Source organism: Sporisorium graminicola, chromosome SGRAM_3 (assembly GCF_005498985.1).
Source record: "Sporisorium graminicola strain CBS 10092 chromosome SGRAM_3, whole genome shotgun sequence".
NCBI lineage: Eukaryota > Fungi > Basidiomycota > Ustilaginomycetes > Ustilaginales > Ustilaginaceae > Sporisorium > Sporisorium graminicola.
This window is the reverse complement of record NC_043733.1, coordinates 259,137-275,698: the sequence shown is the minus strand read 5'-3', so window position 1 is coordinate 275,698 and position 16,562 is coordinate 259,137. Positions and strand designations below refer to the sequence as shown.

General features: G+C 57.8%; 7 protein-coding genes across 7 annotated transcripts; 6 read left to right on the top strand and 1 right to left on the bottom strand.

Moving 5' to 3' along the window:
- Positions 1-529: 529 nt before the first annotated feature.
- EX895_004324 (uncharacterized protein) lies at positions 530-3,535 on the top strand (the record flags this gene model as incomplete). The annotated part of the gene is made up of 1 exon (XM_029884919.1): positions 530-3,535. One exon carries the CDS (start codon positions 530-532, stop codon positions 3,533-3,535), a length of 3,006 nt encoding a protein of 1,001 aa, XP_029738669.1.
- Positions 3,536-4,342: 807 nt separating this feature from the next.
- On the bottom strand, positions 4,343-5,743 carry EX895_004323 (uncharacterized protein; the record flags this gene model as incomplete). The annotated part of the gene is made up of 1 exon (XM_029884918.1): positions 4,343-5,743. One exon carries the CDS (start codon positions 5,741-5,743, stop codon positions 4,343-4,345), a length of 1,401 nt encoding a protein of 466 aa, XP_029738668.1.
- Positions 5,744-6,661: 918 nt separating this feature from the next.
- EX895_004322 (uncharacterized protein) lies at positions 6,662-6,925 on the top strand (the record flags this gene model as incomplete). The annotated part of the gene is made up of 1 exon (XM_029884917.1): positions 6,662-6,925. The coding sequence occupies one exon, from the start codon at positions 6,662-6,664 to the stop codon at positions 6,923-6,925; it is 264 nt and encodes an 87-aa protein (XP_029738667.1).
- Positions 6,926-7,592: 667 nt separating this feature from the next.
- Positions 7,593-9,023, top strand: EX895_004321 (uncharacterized protein; the record flags this gene model as incomplete). Its single annotated transcript, XM_029884916.1, has 1 exon — positions 7,593-9,023. One exon carries the CDS (start codon positions 7,593-7,595, stop codon positions 9,021-9,023), a length of 1,431 nt encoding a protein of 476 aa, XP_029738666.1.
- A 440-nt stretch (positions 9,024-9,463) lies between these two features.
- On the top strand, positions 9,464-10,304 carry EX895_004320 (uncharacterized protein; the record flags this gene model as incomplete). The annotated part of the gene is made up of 2 exons (XM_029884915.1): positions 9,464-9,508; positions 9,618-10,304. 2 exons carry the CDS (start codon positions 9,464-9,466, stop codon positions 10,302-10,304), a joined length of 732 nt encoding a protein of 243 aa, XP_029738665.1.
- A 373-nt stretch (positions 10,305-10,677) lies between these two features.
- EX895_004319 (uncharacterized protein) lies at positions 10,678-11,859 on the top strand (the record flags this gene model as incomplete). Its single annotated transcript, XM_029884914.1, has 1 exon — positions 10,678-11,859. One exon carries the CDS (start codon positions 10,678-10,680, stop codon positions 11,857-11,859), a length of 1,182 nt encoding a protein of 393 aa, XP_029738664.1.
- A 2,793-nt stretch (positions 11,860-14,652) lies between these two features.
- EX895_004318 (uncharacterized protein) lies at positions 14,653-16,157 on the top strand (the record flags this gene model as incomplete). Its single annotated transcript, XM_029884913.1, has 2 exons — positions 14,653-15,213; positions 15,324-16,157. The coding sequence occupies 2 exons, from the start codon at positions 14,653-14,655 to the stop codon at positions 16,155-16,157; spliced, it is 1,395 nt and encodes a 464-aa protein (XP_029738663.1).
- Between the last annotated feature and the right edge of the window lie 405 nt (positions 16,158-16,562).

The following is a 16,562-nucleotide window of genomic DNA, read 5'->3' as shown; positions in this document are numbered from 1 at the left end:
GTGGATTGGAAGAAATCAACGCGTCTCTAACGCGTAAAGTGGGCAACCAAGCGTGTCGTTGATGCCAAAAAAAGGGACAAACTGAATCATTTTACGCGAATCCGCGTTGTGAGAGGCATGGTTGGCGAAAGAGTGAGTGCGTGCATGCCTCTGCCTGTGTATCTGTCTGTTCGAGAAACATAAGCAGGCTGAGCGAGCCAACTACGTCCAGCTCCTACGGTCGCAACCCATCCTCTCACCCTCTCCTATCAAGCGTGGCTCCAGACTTATACACTATACCATTCCCTTAGACAGCTTTCCTTGTTCGTTCCATCAGACTCGGCATCCATACCCACATCCCCATCAGAACTTCGCGTCAAGGACAGCAAACCTCTTCCACTCGGCATCCGTTCCCCACGATCTTGACCTGAACACCTTCATCACTGCAACCCGTCTCGACAATCGCAAGCATCCTTCCTCCGACACGACGGCACGGACCGTGGAGCTCAGCAACGCACAAGCACCTTCGTGCTCGCTCGCTTCGTCCTCCATGATTCGAGCGCAACCACGAAAGGCTGTGATGCTCAAGGGCCCTTCACTCACCTCAAAGACCTTCTTCGTTCCACTTCCAGACACCCTCGATCAACTCGTGGCTAGAGCTGTCCAGCTCTTTCCCGTCCCGCCAGGGAAGGTCCCTCACATCACCCTTGGTTCTGACGAGAGAGCCATCATCCTCGAAGAGTCTTACGACTTCATCCGTGACCGCGAGCTGCTGCATTTCCGCTGGTCTGCAGAAACCCCTCGCCGCAACCTTGCCAACCGCGTCCGCTGGGATCAATCTGCTGCCTCGACTTCTGCCAACTTGTTCGCCTCAACATCATCCCCACAAAGCTCAGCTTCCACTTCCGACGAAGTACCCCTCTCGTCTTCTTCAACGGCATCCTCCGCAGAAACGCTCAAGGCGCAGCTGCAAGGATCGCCGTCGTCCAAGGGCAATGTTGCCTCGACAACGCGTGCCAACACCATCGCTAACCGCGATCCCAACACTCAGTTTGGCGAGGGTGTTGCTGCTCGAAAGGCACATGCACAGCGCGTCCTCGCCGAACAACAACGCAAACGCGAAGAATCACACTCGGCAGATGCTCTCGGAGCTGCTCCAATTCTGATGGAGTCCGACCAGGATGTCGTCCTCGACACGGATCCCGATGCGACAGCAAAGGCTGCGCTGGAATTGGCCGCTACTTTGCCACTCGTCGACGCCGCCAAGGACACCATCGCTACTGCAACAATGCAGGAAGACGTGCCGGCCGTTGTTGAAAACAAAGACGACGCGTCGACGGTCGAGATTGACGACGATCAGATCGAAACTTCCTCAGATGCTGTACCAGAAGTCGTGCTTGCACCAGCATCCGTCGCCATGACCATCGAGTCGCCTCCTCGAAAGAAGCCGGTCGACAATGGCGGCCTCGACACGCCTCCGTCCAGCGGGAGTCGCTCAAGCTCTCCTTTCCACGCCAATGAGCGCAGTCGCCCGGTTGACCATCGTATGTGCACACAGGCGAACGACGAACCATCCAGCTCACCCATCTCGTCGCCAACACGCGATGTCTCGTCCCGCTTCAGGAATGCTTTGTCGGCTATGCCCGTGCCCGAGCTCGGCGAGGCCGTCGACATCGCATCGTCTGACTCGGACAAGGAGCAAGCACGCATCGACGCAGAATCCTCCAACGGTAGCGTCGTTAACGATCTGGTAGCCACTGCCATCCTCTCTGCCAATCAGCAGTCCGACGCCGCAATGTCCCCTGACGAAGATACCCGACCAGCGTCTGTTTCGCAAACGAAGGAAATCGAGACAGCTGCCGTCTCTGCTCCTGCTCCTGCCGCTGCTCCTGCCGCGACAAAGCCAGTCGTCAGCCAAGCCAACGACCGCGAACTCAACCGCATCTACAGCTTCCTCTCCAACCTTGTCTCCCAGCTTCTCTCGCACAAAGCCAACTGGGCCTTCCAACGTCCAATGAGTGTTGAGTTCGAACAATTCTCGGCGCGCAGTTCCCGTCCCGTCGACCTGTTCACCATCCGCGACAGCCTCGCATCTCGCAAGTACGGCAGTCAGCATCTCGAAGGACGCATGGCCGCCAACGCGGTGGTCACTGACTTTGAGGACGACCTCACGCTGCTCTACACCAACGCGAGGCGGTTCTTTGGAGTCCGCTCGACGCAGGCGGAATGTGTCGAACATCTCGAGAAGTTCAGCAGGTCGTTCCTCAACGAGTGGAAGCGGACACAGGGAAGTGCCGCACAGGCTAAGGCACATGCGGGACATGTCGCGTCGGAAGTGGCTTCCAGGCTGTCTCAGCAACGCAGTCCTGGCTCGAGGTCCGAAAAGGGACCTGCGCTGTTGTCTTCGTCGCCCTTCCCAATGCTCTTGACTCCCGGCTCGTCTGCTGCCATCCACGGCGCGGGAGGTTCGACCGGCAAGAAGACAGTCGGCAACAACGGGCAGCCTCTCGCCAGCACAATCGGCTTGATGCGGCGTCCCGACTTTGGCTTCAAGCGCAACACGTCGTACGAAGGAACGCTCAATGCTGCCAAGCGACCGACACAGCCGCAGCGGCCCACGAGCACCACCAGTGAGGCGTTTGAGCGGGCACTGCGCGCGGCCACTTCGACGCCGCAGGCGGAACGCATCAAGCCGAGGCAAGAGGTTGTGGCTCCGTTTGCAACGCGTTCGGTCATCGAGAGTGACTTTATGGCTCGGCTTGCACCTTCGCAGCTCCAGCCGCAGCAGCAGCCGCAGACGCAGCAGGCGGACGTGTCGCCTACGCCGGCTGCTCGAACTCCTATTGCAATGGGCAGCAAGAGGAAGCTCTCCGAGGCGCTTCTCGAAGCCTCTGTCCCGAGTGCCGCTCGATCGCCATCGGTGTCACCGCCACCTTCGCCATCACCGACGAAACGCAACAAGCAGCAACCTGTGGCGACGCCCAAGCCAGCCAAGTCGGCGTCTCGCAGGAGCAGCAAGAAGAAAGCACGCCAGGCTGCCGCCGCCGCCGCTGCTGCTGCTGAGCGTGCTACGAAGATGACTGAGCAGAAGCGCGGCCGCCAGACACCTGCAGGAGATGCGCACGAGGAGCAGCTCGTGTTGGAGCTGATCGATCCACGTTTGCCGCCTGCCAAGCGCACGCGTGCTGCTCGCAGCACCGCCGACGGTGACGCTGACGCCCTGAAGATCACGTCGAAAGCGCAGAGCACGGGCAGAGCTAAAGCAGCCAAACCGGACGTCGCTGTCGACGCTGCGGGTGTCGAAAGCTCGCCAGGCGGTCGCACTCTGCGTTCGCGACGGAGCAGTTACAGCGCCGCTGAGCGCGAGCACGTGCCTCCTCCCAAGACCCCGCCCAAGAAGAAGGGCAGGTCTAGCAGCAAATACGCTCACGCGGGTGTAGCCGACGCGCAGCCGTCCACCCCGCCTGTCTCAGAGTCGATGGACCTCGATGGGTTCGAGGTGATGGGCTCGTGCAGAAGGTCCGCTCGCCAGAGGAAGCCTGTCAACTTGGACTGAGCACAGCTTCGAGTGCGGGGGGAAAAAACGTCTGCTCGCAACGCACTAATGTACTTCTTACCGCTGACCTTCTACGAGAAGGCACTTCATTGACGTAATCGATTCGTTACGCTATAAAACTTTACCGTCGTCGCTGATGAGTCTGTCTGCAACCACGCTGGGCTTGTGAGTTGGGTGCAATAGTGACACGTCATGCAATCCTCTGAACGCGTACCGGCAACAAGCTTTATTCTTCGAGTGGATCGAGCAAGCTGTCGCTGACATCCTTTCCCCGCAGCCTGAGCGTCGTCGTTTGCCGTTCCATGTGTGTTCGAACAGATGCCCGAGCGTTCCGAGAGATCCGAGCTCGATGGATCTTGTTCCAAAGAGTGGGAGGGCCTGCGCCTCCAAATTTCGCGGTCGTGGGTGCCAGCCAATATGGCAAAAACTGGCCCAAAAAATGAGGGTCACTGCGGGATTCGAACCCACGACCACCTCTATTTTCGGAGTGAATAACACCCGAGCTTACCCGAAGATTTACCCGAAAGAGGTATCCTACCACTAGACCAAGCAACCACTCTATCTGTGTGACGGCCTAAAACCGCCGTGCGTATATGAATCTCATTACAAACTTCTACTTCAACGAGCTTGCTTCTTGACAGGTGTCAACGGACCGAAGGAGGATTGAAGGGCTGGCTCGGGCGACACACTCAACTCACAATTGCTGAACACAGACCAGATCGGGCTTCCTCTTCAGACAGGATTCGGTCAAGGAGAGATAGATTGCTTGCCAGAAAAGGTCAGGGTTGCGCTGTTTCAGTCGGTCAGTCAGGGAAGGTGGCCTGTGCGGATGGGAGCACGAGCGTAGTAGCTGGGGAGGTAAACGGTGGTGTTGAAGCCCGGTGCGACGCGCTTGAAGCCGGGCTGGATGCGGGCATGGCTGGGAGGGATGCCGCTGGCGTTGAAGACGTGGATGCCCACGGCGTCGGGTCGGAGCACCGAGCACAGCTTGAGCTCGCGGGACGAGACGTTGGCATCCTTCCAGTCGGCCTCGGGGGGAACCTCAACCTTGAACAGCACTTTGCCGCGGTCCTTCTTAGGCTTCTTGGGCTTTTCCGAGCTTCGCTCTGTGTCCTTTTCGTCAGACCCCACTTCCTCCTGCACCTCCCTCTCATGCGGAGGATGAGGCGGGTGGGGCGGTCCAGGAGGACGAGGACCACGGTGGGGAGGCGCGGGTGGGCCGACCTCGCCATCCCACACAAAGGTGACGCTCGAGCCGGCGAGGGAGGGGGCAACCTCTACACCCTGGCCAAACCATCTGAGCGGAATTTGAATTTCCAGTGTCTTGCCAGGCACTAGGTCGAAGCAATTGTGCACCTTGCCAGGGCCTCCGCGAGGAGGCGGCGGCGGCGGTGGAGGGTGTGGGTGGTCGTGACCAGGCGGACCACGACCAGGTGGTCCAGGAGGAGGAGGTGGGAAGGGATGATCACGACCAGGTGGACCACGACCAGGTGGACCACGACCAGGTGGACCACGTCCAGGTGGGCCAGGAGGCGGAGGAGGATGTGGATGATCATGACCAGGGGGACCAGGAGGCGGCGGAGGCGGTGGAGGACCGCCAGGCCAGTGAGGAGGTGGCGGAGGAGGGGGAGGGTAAGGATGATCATGACTAGGAGGACCGTGAGGGGGCGGAGGAGGAGGGAAGGGATGGTCATGACCGGGAGGGCCGCGACCAGGTGGGCCATGTGGCGGAGGACCAGGAGGAGGCGAACCAGGAAAGCCATGCGGGCCATGACCTGGAGGACCATGGTGGTGGTGATGGTGGCGGTGGTGGTGAGCCTCAGTCCAGCCAGTCAACGAAATAAGACCATTGTGACCGTAGAGGTCAGGGCGGAAGAGAGCCCAGAAGCCGTTGGCAGACAAGAAGGCAACGAGGAAGATGGCGATGCCTTTGAGACCTCGCGATAGGACGCGAGTACCTCTGGAGCTGCGGCGCAATTGGCGCTCCTGACCAACACGAAGCTCAAGGTGATCTTCGTTGAAGGCGCCGCTTTTGGTTGGGATATTCACGATGCTAACAGCATCGTGCGGCTTCTGGATAAGTGGCTCTTTCTCGAGATCCACATGATCGGTAAGTTCATACTGAGAGGGCGGGGGAGACGACGACATGTCGGGAGAGTTGAAGGGCAGGAAGGGTGGAATCAGAATCGGGACCGAAAGGCTCTGCATTTATGTGTGTTTCTGATACGAACGTCGCCGTAGCTGTCTCTGTTTGAAAGTGCGCAGCACTGCGTTCCAACAACCCTATTCCCCCGCTGTTTGATGCGCTAAAGCACAGTGTGCAGCGGCAGTTGATTTGCATGCAAACTAGAACTGAGGCACAGACAATGCTACCCGTTGGCTATCAGCAGAGGGGCGAAAGCTTTGCTGAGCACGGGGCTGTGCTCGCTCCCCGCACACGAGCAAGTCCATGAAACCTACAGGCAGTACCTTGATCATGATCAACGCGGTCGCCCACAAAAGCAGGTAGTGATGCGGGCAAAGCGAGCAGCATTTCATGCTGCATGTGGTGCCATCACGAATGCCAAGCTTAACCATGTGGTCGGGGCGGCTGAGTCGAAAAGCTTCACAGCCCCGCTAGCATTAACGTGCCGAGGCCCACGCTAGTGCGACCGCGTGGTTTTCTTCTCATCGTTGCCGCATGGTCCGCGATCGCACACTATGTGTTGCAAAGACAAGGTGAAAAGACTAGCCACTAACTCAGCGGCACCCTCGACTACCCAGACCTAAAAGCGTACCGACCAGTCAATTCTAGACCGAGGTGGACGAGCATGAATGCGAGGCAAAAGGAAGAAGCTCGAAATAGCCTTGATGGGCAACCACCGGCATGCCGCCATCCATGGTCAACCAGCTTTGACAGTGTCGAAAAATGATTATACATTGTTAGAGCCTCAGTTCGTACAGAAGGAGCGGTCTCGCATTTTCGTGACGGTTTCTTGAATCGGGACCGAGATCTTCGAAGAAGAGCGCGAACCCTGAGAATCACCTCTTGTCCACCTGGACTTTGCGTCACACTCTCTCCACCATCTCGATTCAGCATCCACGCACGGTGAAGTAGCATTCGGCATCACATTTACTCCGTTCAAGATGGCCAAAGTATCGCAACCAGAACTCAAGCGCTTTCTTGATAAGCGCATCGCCGTCAACATCCAAGGCGGGCGCAAGATTCAAGGCACCCTTCGCGGCTTCGACATGTTTCTCAATTTGGTCGTCGACGACGCCATCGAACAGGTGCGCCCTGAAGCAGGAAACACAAATGCTTGGCATGACGGAGATCGCTGCGGAACCGTTGTCGTGCGCGGAAACAGCGTGACGTCGCTGGAGGCACTGGAAAACGTCAAAACACGATGAACGTTCGGGTCATCTCTACCTCGGATCATTCGATAGCGCCCCTAAACTTGTATAACAGCTTTCCATCCAGCAGCGCAACCGTCGGCTTCCGCATCTCCTAGCTGATGCTCGGCGACGTCGTGGGCCAACCTTGGAGAGCAGAGAATCGAGCGTACCGATGTGCATCCTTCATACATACCCCCGCAAGACGCAAACGACTCTAGAACAAGGCGATTGACAGTAAATTCGGCCATCATTCTTCAACGGCCGACGCTGACATCAACGTAACTGGGTTCATCTCAGGCTTCGTCGCACACGCAGCTGCGGCAAAGCCTCAACTACAGTCCACAGAGCGCCACCGGTCTCCGTTCCGATTCAGCTTCCTCGGTGCTCTCACTCTTCTCCATGGCTCCAGCGCCTCGTTCTCATCTCTGTACACTAATAGCAATACTTTCTGCTCCCATCTCATCTGATGAGAGCTTCCTGAGTGTGTTTCGCACTCTTTGCCAACTGAGTTGAAATGCGCAGCTGAAGCCAAGATGTTTGCTCCACACGGAGGACGCGGATTTCGAAGCTCGCGTGCGTGTCTGTTACTCGCATTTTGCAAATTTCAGCGCATAGGACAACTGTTGCTCGTTCTCACCGTCACCACCATCTCTGCATCGCCTCCCTCGAGGAATCGTCCGTCATGGTCAAGGACTTTGTGCACCAGTCGAGCTACGACCATTCATGGTCATCGTGCGTGCGGGCGTACTTTCTGCGCTACCCAAACCCCAACGCATCCCACGTGCTCTCGGTGGATGTCATCGACCGCAGAATCGAGTATCGCCCCGTGCGCAGCGGATCGAGCTCTCCAGCTACCACGTCGTCTGTCACGCTCGACGACCTGGTCAGGCAATCGCCCCTTCGAGACACGATTCCTGTGCTGTGCACCACTCGTCTGATCCTCAAGCGCGGCAACCTGCCCAAATGGGCTCCGTCCGGCCTGATGAAGAATGCAGAGAGCTGGGTCATGGAAGAGAGCGAGGTCGAGCTCGATCTATTGCCTCCTCGAAGCAAGACGGTACCAGACGTCGAACCGGTAGCCGTGGAGCACGCATCAACATCAATGCCGCTGCCTTCCAGCCTGAAGGGGCGAACGAAGAACGGCAGAGCAATGCGCAGTTGGACACGCAACCTGGATCACGTCACCGTCCTCGCCGTCACGGAAGGTCTCGTCTTTAAAGAGCGCTTCGGATTCATGCTGCCGAATGCTTCCAGTGGCTCGGATCGCGCAACAACCGGCACTCAACCAGCAATGTGGCGCTCCTACTGCAAGACGCTAACGACAGCGCAGATCGAATCCCAAGTGAGCTTTGGCATGCTCCGTCGGCGCATCGAAAAGTTCGGACTGGCCCGCTTCGTCGCACACAAGGACACGTCGCAGCAAGGCATCATGTGGACCCGATCCCAGCTTGGAGAGGAAGACTTCCCTTCGACGACTACTTCAGGTCGCGAACAGGGTGTGGGTGTCTTGCAACGGTCCTCCATGCCACAGAAGCGTTTCAAGCTGCTCGAGTCGCTTCGACCCCCCTTCTTGGACGGCTACCCTCTGGGACCTTGGCAGAAGATCAAGATGTGGTGGTACTCGGGCCACTATTCGCAGATCAAAGAGTTACGCGATGGCTATTTGATCGAGCGGGACGAAGACGAAGACGACGCGGCGGCAGGCGAGGGTCCTTCTCGGCGTCGATTGGCCAACGAAGGCAGTGCTGCAGAAAGCGGATCGGACGGAACAGGCGGTGCGCAAGAGGCGGCATGTCAACCTCTGCGGTTCCGCGGTGCTGAGCAAGAAGGTCCCTGGGCAGAGTTTAGCGGACGGAAGGGCAAGGGTGCTGTATACAGCGATCAGGATCGCAACGTCGAGGAAGGTGTACTGAACAGGGTCCGCGCTCGGCTCGGGTTGCCCCTCCTTCAACCTCCAGCCGTCGGCGAAAGGAGGCAGGGGTTGTTTGCGAGGACAATTGAACGGGCCAGCAGCAAAGCCAAGTCGCTGCTGGGGTTCGACGACGAAGAGATGCGGGCGAAACAACAGACGCAGGGAAGGCTCGAGCGCATCGACCGCGATCGAACTGTCTGAGACGTGTTCTACACCACCTCGATCCGGGGTATCATTTATACAGACAATGCTGCATCATACATCTACAAGATATGAACGGAGACAAGGTCGGTCCGGGCTGTGCGTCGTGTAGCGAGCAAACTGAACGGATGCCGCAAGAAGGATGTTGCGACGTGGCAGCGGCGTTGATATTACAATTGCTCTTGCCGAGAAGACTTTGGATCGGGAGCGAGACCCTTAACCTCGGACGCTTTTGTTGAAGCTTAATTGCGTGTTTTCGAGTTTGTCGCCGACGAGGGCTTATGTGGAGGTTTACGAGCGACCCGGATGCCGGGCGCGGAGACGCTGACATGCGGGAAAGCTCAGGCGGCGTGGATGAAATAACCTCTACACTTGTGACGACCACAACACATCACCTTACAATCCCCTCAGACCTTGGCACCAACTTCTCTTGACGCAACATGAGCGCTTTTCCGATGATGCGTGCCGTACCGCAGGCATGCCGTGTAAGTGCAATGTTTCTCAGCTGACGATTCCGTGTGTTTTGGCAGTTCGCTGACAACTTTGTAAATGTATCCGATGGCAAATCTTACCACCTGCCTTCCGGTCTACTAGGCCGCATCAATGGCCGAAGCTCGAGTCGGATTGGGCATGCGCATGCCTCAACAGGTGCGAACATACTATGGCAAGCGGATCGACCCACGCACGCGCTTCGAAGCGGCACAACGCAACATGCGCCCCCGCATTGCCACAGCTTCTGCGTCCAGCCCTGCTTCTACGATGCGCATGGGATTGATGCTGGGTGGTGGCTCGCTCATCGCAGCAGCCGGATTGAGCGCCTTCACTTCCGAAAACGTCCAGTGCGAATCCGCTCGACCCTACGCTACCCCCTCCGCGCCCGTCAATGTCTCGACCGCCGAGGACACCACCACCGTCTCGACCGAACCTCAAAGCATCGTCAACGTCTACCAGCTCTCGTTCGGCACCATCTGCGGTGTCTGTGCCGGCGTGTTTATCAAGAAGGGTCTCAAGTTCATCGCCTTCCTCCTCGGCGGCGGCTACATTCTGCTTCAGTACCTCAACAGCCAGAGACTTATCTCGGTCAATTGGTCGGCGATTAACTCGCGCTACGACAAGCTTGTGGGCAGTGCCGCTGGGCCTGAGACGTCGAGCAATGTGCGCGGCTTCTCGGGCAGCACGCTGCAGCGCATTTGGAACCGAACCACCGACTTCCTCGTGGCCGACTTCCAGCCGCGTGCAACGTTCATGGCAGGTCTTCTTCTCGGCCTGCGCCTCGGTTGAGCGCGGGCAACTTGTTGGTGCAACACAGATGACAGAGCTGTGATATCAATGTTTAGAGAGTTGTGACACAACGATCACTTGGTGTTGAGATTGTGTGTGCACTACTCGCCATCAATAAATAAGCCTTTGTGAGCCACGCTATGGATTTGGCCGACATACTGTACGGTACTGTACCTGTACAGTACTGTATATCCGCTTTGGTCATTTCTAAGGGTTGAAGTTCAAAAGCTGGAAAATGCGGCAGAAAAAAAGAAAAGAACCGAGAAAGGCCGGCGCTCCGCATTTTTCTTCTCAAAGGCCAGAGACGACATCGATCTTCCTCATCACACAGTGATATCTTGATCATCCTCATCAGCCCTGCCGATCAGCCAACATGTCGGCGCAAGAGATCACTGTTCCGGCGCCCGCCGACTTCCACGTGCACCTGCGACAGGGCAAGATGTCGGAACTCGTCACCCCGCACGTCGCGCAGGGAGGTGTCTCGCTCGCCTACGTGATGCCCAACCTCGTACCTCCCATCACGTCGGCACAGCAGGCGACCGAGTACCTCGAGTCTCTGCGAGCGCTTGCGCCTCAGACGAGGTTCGTGGGCACACTGTATCTTTCGCCCAAACTCACGCCTGCCGAGATCGCCAAGGCGGCGCAGAACGGCGTGCGAGGCGTCAAGAGCTATCCGCGCGGCGTGACCACCAACTCGGACAGCGGCATCGAGGACTACGAGACGTACTACCCGATCTTTGAGGAGATGCAGAAGCACGACATGATCCTCAACCTGCACGGCGAGGTGCCGTCGAACGCGGATGCTGGTATCTGTGTGTTGAATGCCGAGGAAAAGTTCTTGACGCACCTGTTCAAGATCCACCGCCAATTCCCCAAGCTCAAGATCGTCCTGGAGCACGCTACCACACGCAAGGCTGTAGAGGCCGTCAAGCAGTGCGGCGATACTGTGGGCTGCACCATCACACCGCATCATCTCGAGCTTATCGTGGACGACTGGGCAGGCAAGCCGCTCAACTTCTGCAAGCCCGTCGCAAAGTACCCCGATGACCGACAGGCACTGCGCGACGTTGTCCGCGAAGGCCACCCACGCTTCTTCCTCGGTTCCGACTCAGCACCGCACCCGTTGGCCAGCAAGTACCCCTCTGCCGTCACCCACGGCGCGCCGGGCACCAAGGTTTCCGCCTCGGGCGGCGACGATCTGGAGCCGACCGGTGTCGTCTCATGCGGATGCGCCGCGGGTGTCTACACGTCGTCGACCCTCGTCCCGCTGTGCGCCACGCTCCTCGAAGGGTTCGGTGCGCTCGACCAGCTGGCCAACTACGTCAGTCTCAACGGCCGCAGGTTCTACGGCTACGACAGCGAGCACGAACTCTCGCAGGGCAGCATCACGCTTCGCAGAGCGGGCAAGGCATCAGCAGCATCGGATCACGCTACGGTTCCTGCGGTATATGTGCACCCGGAGTTCGAGCAGGTGCCGGATTCGGACGGCAGCAAGGTACAGGTGGTACCCTTCTGGGCTGGTAAGCGTCTTGGGTGGGAGATTGTTCGTTCATGAGAGAGGCGAGCGGGTGAGGCGAGGTTGGGTCTTCGGTGCGGCGGAGCGCGGCCCGAGGTCGGAGATGCGGGCTCCGAGATGTGTTTCTCTCTGTACTTTACTGTGCTGTCCAGTGTCTGTATCCTTGACTGCACAAACAAGAATAGAGAGCGCAAAGCAAACCCTGCGAAACACATATGCTTCGTGCCTGCACGTTTTCGTCTTCCGCTCGGTGCGTTGTGCGTTGTGCGGTGGGCAACATTAAAGTGGGGCACCCATCAAGAATGAACTTCGGAAGTGTCAAGGCGACGGAAGGGAAACGGCGTCGAGCAAAAGAGACGGCAAAGACTGGTTCCGACGTTCGGGCGGGCTCAAGCCGAAAGGAAGTGGCAGGCTTGCGAAAACACAATTAGAGTTGCTTGATTCCGGATGCATCATCTCGGCTGGCAGTGCTCCTGGCGCTGGGTGTACTTAAGCTTGCGTTGCGTTGCGGCGTCTTGTGATGGTTGAGAAGGAGTGCACAGACTGGGCACACAGTGGGCATGCTCAGGCTTTGTCTCTCGGTCCCGTTCGGAGAACGCCAGAGGGTTGCCACGATGACGACGAGCGTGGTGGCCGCAAGCGGTGGAGAAGCCGAACGTGGCAGCAGCGAGAAGCTGCAAGGCATGGAGCGCTTCGTGTCGATCAGACCACCTCGCCGTTCCTGCGCAGCTCCAGTAGACGGAACGCTTCCGACAGAACCGCCCCAGCAAGGGCACTGGACCAGGTCTCTCTCACTCGGTGTCCTCGTTCGACCACAAACACAGAGGGCAGTGCCAAGAACTCAGAGCTTGAGTCTGTTGTATTACGAACCCACCCAAGTGCGTATTCTGCGGACTTGCGAGGCTTCCGAAAACAGCAGTTCTAACAAAGAGGTACCGCAGAAGGAGCCCGGGGATGTGTGCGTCATGTGATGCCAACCGCATGCGCTGCCCGCCTTTCGTTGACATCCGACGGAGGTCGTGCGTTGTGTTGGCGAACACGCAGGAGTGCACGTCAGAAACGTCAGAGTGGCTTGTCACTTCGTCTGTAGCGCTCGTTCTCCTCCACAGACTGTTGCGCAGGAGTGGGCGAGAATGATAAAAAGAATTGACCCGCGGGTATGGATTGATACCGTTGCACCCTGTCGACCGTGAGACCGATCCGAATCGAAATTGAACACGCTTGATGAGCAGCGTCGATCGGTGCTTGCACGGCTGCAGCACCAGGTCCAGCAGCGCGCAGTCTACCTTGGAGTCTCGCTCTTTGTCGTTCATCTTCCTAGCACAAGGGTGACCAGGATGGTATGTGGGTCATCCGACTCGAGCCTCAGTAATATGCTCGGGCTACAAAGTTCTGAGCTTGATTCTGCTTGGAGCTCAGCAAGTCGACCGGGGACGGCCAGCCAGACGAAGCTGCTCAGGATATCAAAGACACTGCCTCTGGAAGCTCGACGGTGCAACGTAATGTCACAAGCGACTGAATGAACAACTTTCTACTGAGATTGCCGTTTCTCAAAACTTCATTTGGGACGAACAGAAAAGAACCCGCCGAGAAGGAAGAGAAAGAACCCGCGCTGCAACACAGAAGGCCCCGCAAGAAGGATTGTAGAGTTTCCAACGCTTGATGGCATACAGTCGCCTTTCTCACGAGTCGAAACGACGGTCGTCGCCTTTGCGTTTGGTTGTTTTCAGGTCGTAGAGCCTGTGTTCTAATTCCGGAACGCAAGCGTGCACGCTGCTGCCCAGGCAGGCTCGGTGCCATGCGCAGAGCGAACCCTCGGTCCACAATGAAAGCACGCTAGGGAGGAAAGAGCGTGGGAACCTCTACTCGTCAAACTTAGTGTTGCAGCTGGTGATCCGTACAGAGCAAGAGTGTCAAGATTCCCGGCGGTCCCTCGGTCGAGGATCGAAGGACCTCTTTGGAGCTGCAGCAACTACCGCCACAAGCGTGCGGGTTTCTGTCAGGCACGGTTGAGTGCAGTCGAGCACACTGTCTTCGCAAGTGCATGGTGCATTAGCTGGAGACAACTGTGCTGCCGCCGCTGCACCCACAACGCAGCTTTCGCGTCCTGTCGTCATACGTCTCTTGCACGAACACTCCTCTTCCAGAGGTGTTCAGCCTTGCATCCTCTGCTTGACAATCACGATGACAATTCGGGCAGGGAGCGGGACAAACAGAAGACACACGCACTCACTAATGTCGGGTTTCTTAGTCGCTCTTGTCAAATGTCGCCAGTGCTGAGCTTGCCTAGTAACATGAAGTCGAGATTCGACTGGTTTGCTTTCTGCATTCAAATTTGCGCAGCAAGAATTCCTGCTGCTTCCGTTTATGAGACTCGAGCTGAGTCCACACTATCGAGCGTGCATGCAGGTCAGAACACAGTCCGCATACGCAGCCTTTTCCCGCGGCGTCCTTGAAGCGTAAGCGTCCCAACAGCAGGAGAGTGCGGCGTAGTCCTTGTTCACAGCGGCTGCGACGTGAGGACACAGAAAAATGCCAAGGGTTGGCGCAGTTGGCACACGGTGTTGGACGTTGGATGCTCTCTCTCACACAGACACACGTACAACATGGCCGCTTCAGCTTATAAGCGGGCTTCCCCCGTGTTGGCTGTTCTGCATCTCGATGTTGCATCGCATCGTCTCGCATCGCCACGCATCCTTCTTTACCAGGCATAGATAGACGGGAACTGTCTCAGTCAGCTCACCTACACAGGAAGGGGGTTGCTGTCGAGAACGCTTGGTCATCCTGGGCATCGTTGGGGCTCCGGACCTCCCCGACGGACCTTCTTGCAACATGTATCTGTCACAACAACGCGACTTGATCCCCTCGAGGTCAGCGGGATGTTCACGCGGTTCGGTGCTCTTGCCTCTACCAGACGCGCTTGCTTCGGCGCCATCGGATCGAGATACACCTCACACCGGGTATGCCAGCGAAGAGCTGAGCCCACTTGCTTGTCTACCTCGACATCGCGATTGTCTCGGAACGTGTGACTCGACATTGCCACAACCACTTCTGCCGTCTGAAGCTTCTCGACGTACTCACCACGCATGTGTCCCGGTATCCGTGCATACCGAGCCAGCGGATACGCACCCCGCCAGCGCTACGAGGGTGATCCACACCCCATCCGACAAATTTTGGGAGTCTCGCTCGTTTCGATCGCAACACTACGAAAGCGTGTGGGAGCAGCTCGAAGCGGGCAGTGCCGACACGCGTCCCAAACATCCCTATACGGAACTCCTCAAGCTGTGCATCCTCAAGCGTCGCGAAGGCAAGCTTACGCTTACACAACTCTATCGCGATCTCGAGCAAAAATTCCCCTACTTTGCCAATGGTCAGAACAGCAAGGGCTGGAAGGTGCGTTGCTTGCTGTGTCAGCTTTTGAACTGTGTCATTGCGTTCGAGGCGGAAGTGGCTGACCCAGATCCTTTGCTTTTGTCGCTGCACACAACCGTGGTTGCGGCTAGAATACAGTTCGGCACAACCTCTCAACGCAGCCTTACTTTATCAAACTGCACCGTGAGCATGGCCAGCCTGGCAAGGGCCATTACTGGGCCTACGATCCGAAATGCGAGAGACCGTCTTCGTTGGCACAGAGCTCGGTCGTGCAGCTGTCGTCGCTGTGGCCTTCGTCGGTCAGTGCGGCAACGGCAGCAATGGCTCTTCCGCCTCATCAAGAGCTGACGGTCGCCGCTGCTGCCGAGACCAGGAATGCCTTCGACTCGTGTGCTGCTCGTGCTACCGCTGCTACCGCTCTGCCGCGATTCGAAGACTTTGCTTGGGAAAGAGGTCTGCCAGAGCTGCCGCGGGTGCATCCCACGGCAGTGTCACGCAGTGAATCACATCCGTACATCTCGCCCATCGCCATGCTACGTCGTCGCTCGAGTCCGGCGAGACATCAGCGAGTATCGCCGAAGCACCACGACATTGATAGCCAACCGGTTGCTACGAGAAACCGATCCGCGACGATCTCGACCTTCTCGACGAGCCCGAGGCCAACTGCTACCTCTAGCTTTGGTTTGGAGCAAAGGGACAGGCGCCGGGCTGCTATCGAGCTGGCAGCGGACCTGGAGGCAGATCGTGACAGCAGCAGCAGCAGCGGCGGCGGCGGCGGCGGCGGCGGCGGCGGCGGTGGTGGTGGTGGTGGTGACGGCGGTAGGGCGGATCTCATTTCGCGCTTACCTCGGCTGCCGGATCTACCGCCTCTTGATGCTATCCATTCGTCTCTTCCTTGCACCGCTTCGTCGAAGGGCAAGAGCTTGGGAGACTGGTACTTGTCCAATCCCATCTCGAGGGGATGAATCGACGGTGCACAGGCGCAACACGCCATCGGCAACGGCGAGACTGTTCGAAGGACCTGGCATCCGCCTTATCACATGCTTCGTCGGCGTCGTCTGTGGGCACCACGAAGCATGCACGCTAGCAAGCAAGTACCCAGCCTACCCAGTCTTCTCGCAACCTAAAAGCTTCCTCACCCTCCAATCGCTGAAACATCAATCGGACACTTACTTTTCCACCTGCATCAATAGCCCGGGCCGAGTGCTAACCCCCCCCCCCCCTCCCCCCCTCCCATCTCCCTCACCCTCACCCTCACGCCCTCACCACCCCGTCTGTCAATCCTACGGTACCCTTCTCAGAAGCAGCAAAGGTTTACAACATGCATCTAATCTTGCGTCGTGCTGCCTTCAATGTCCGCACGGAGTCCT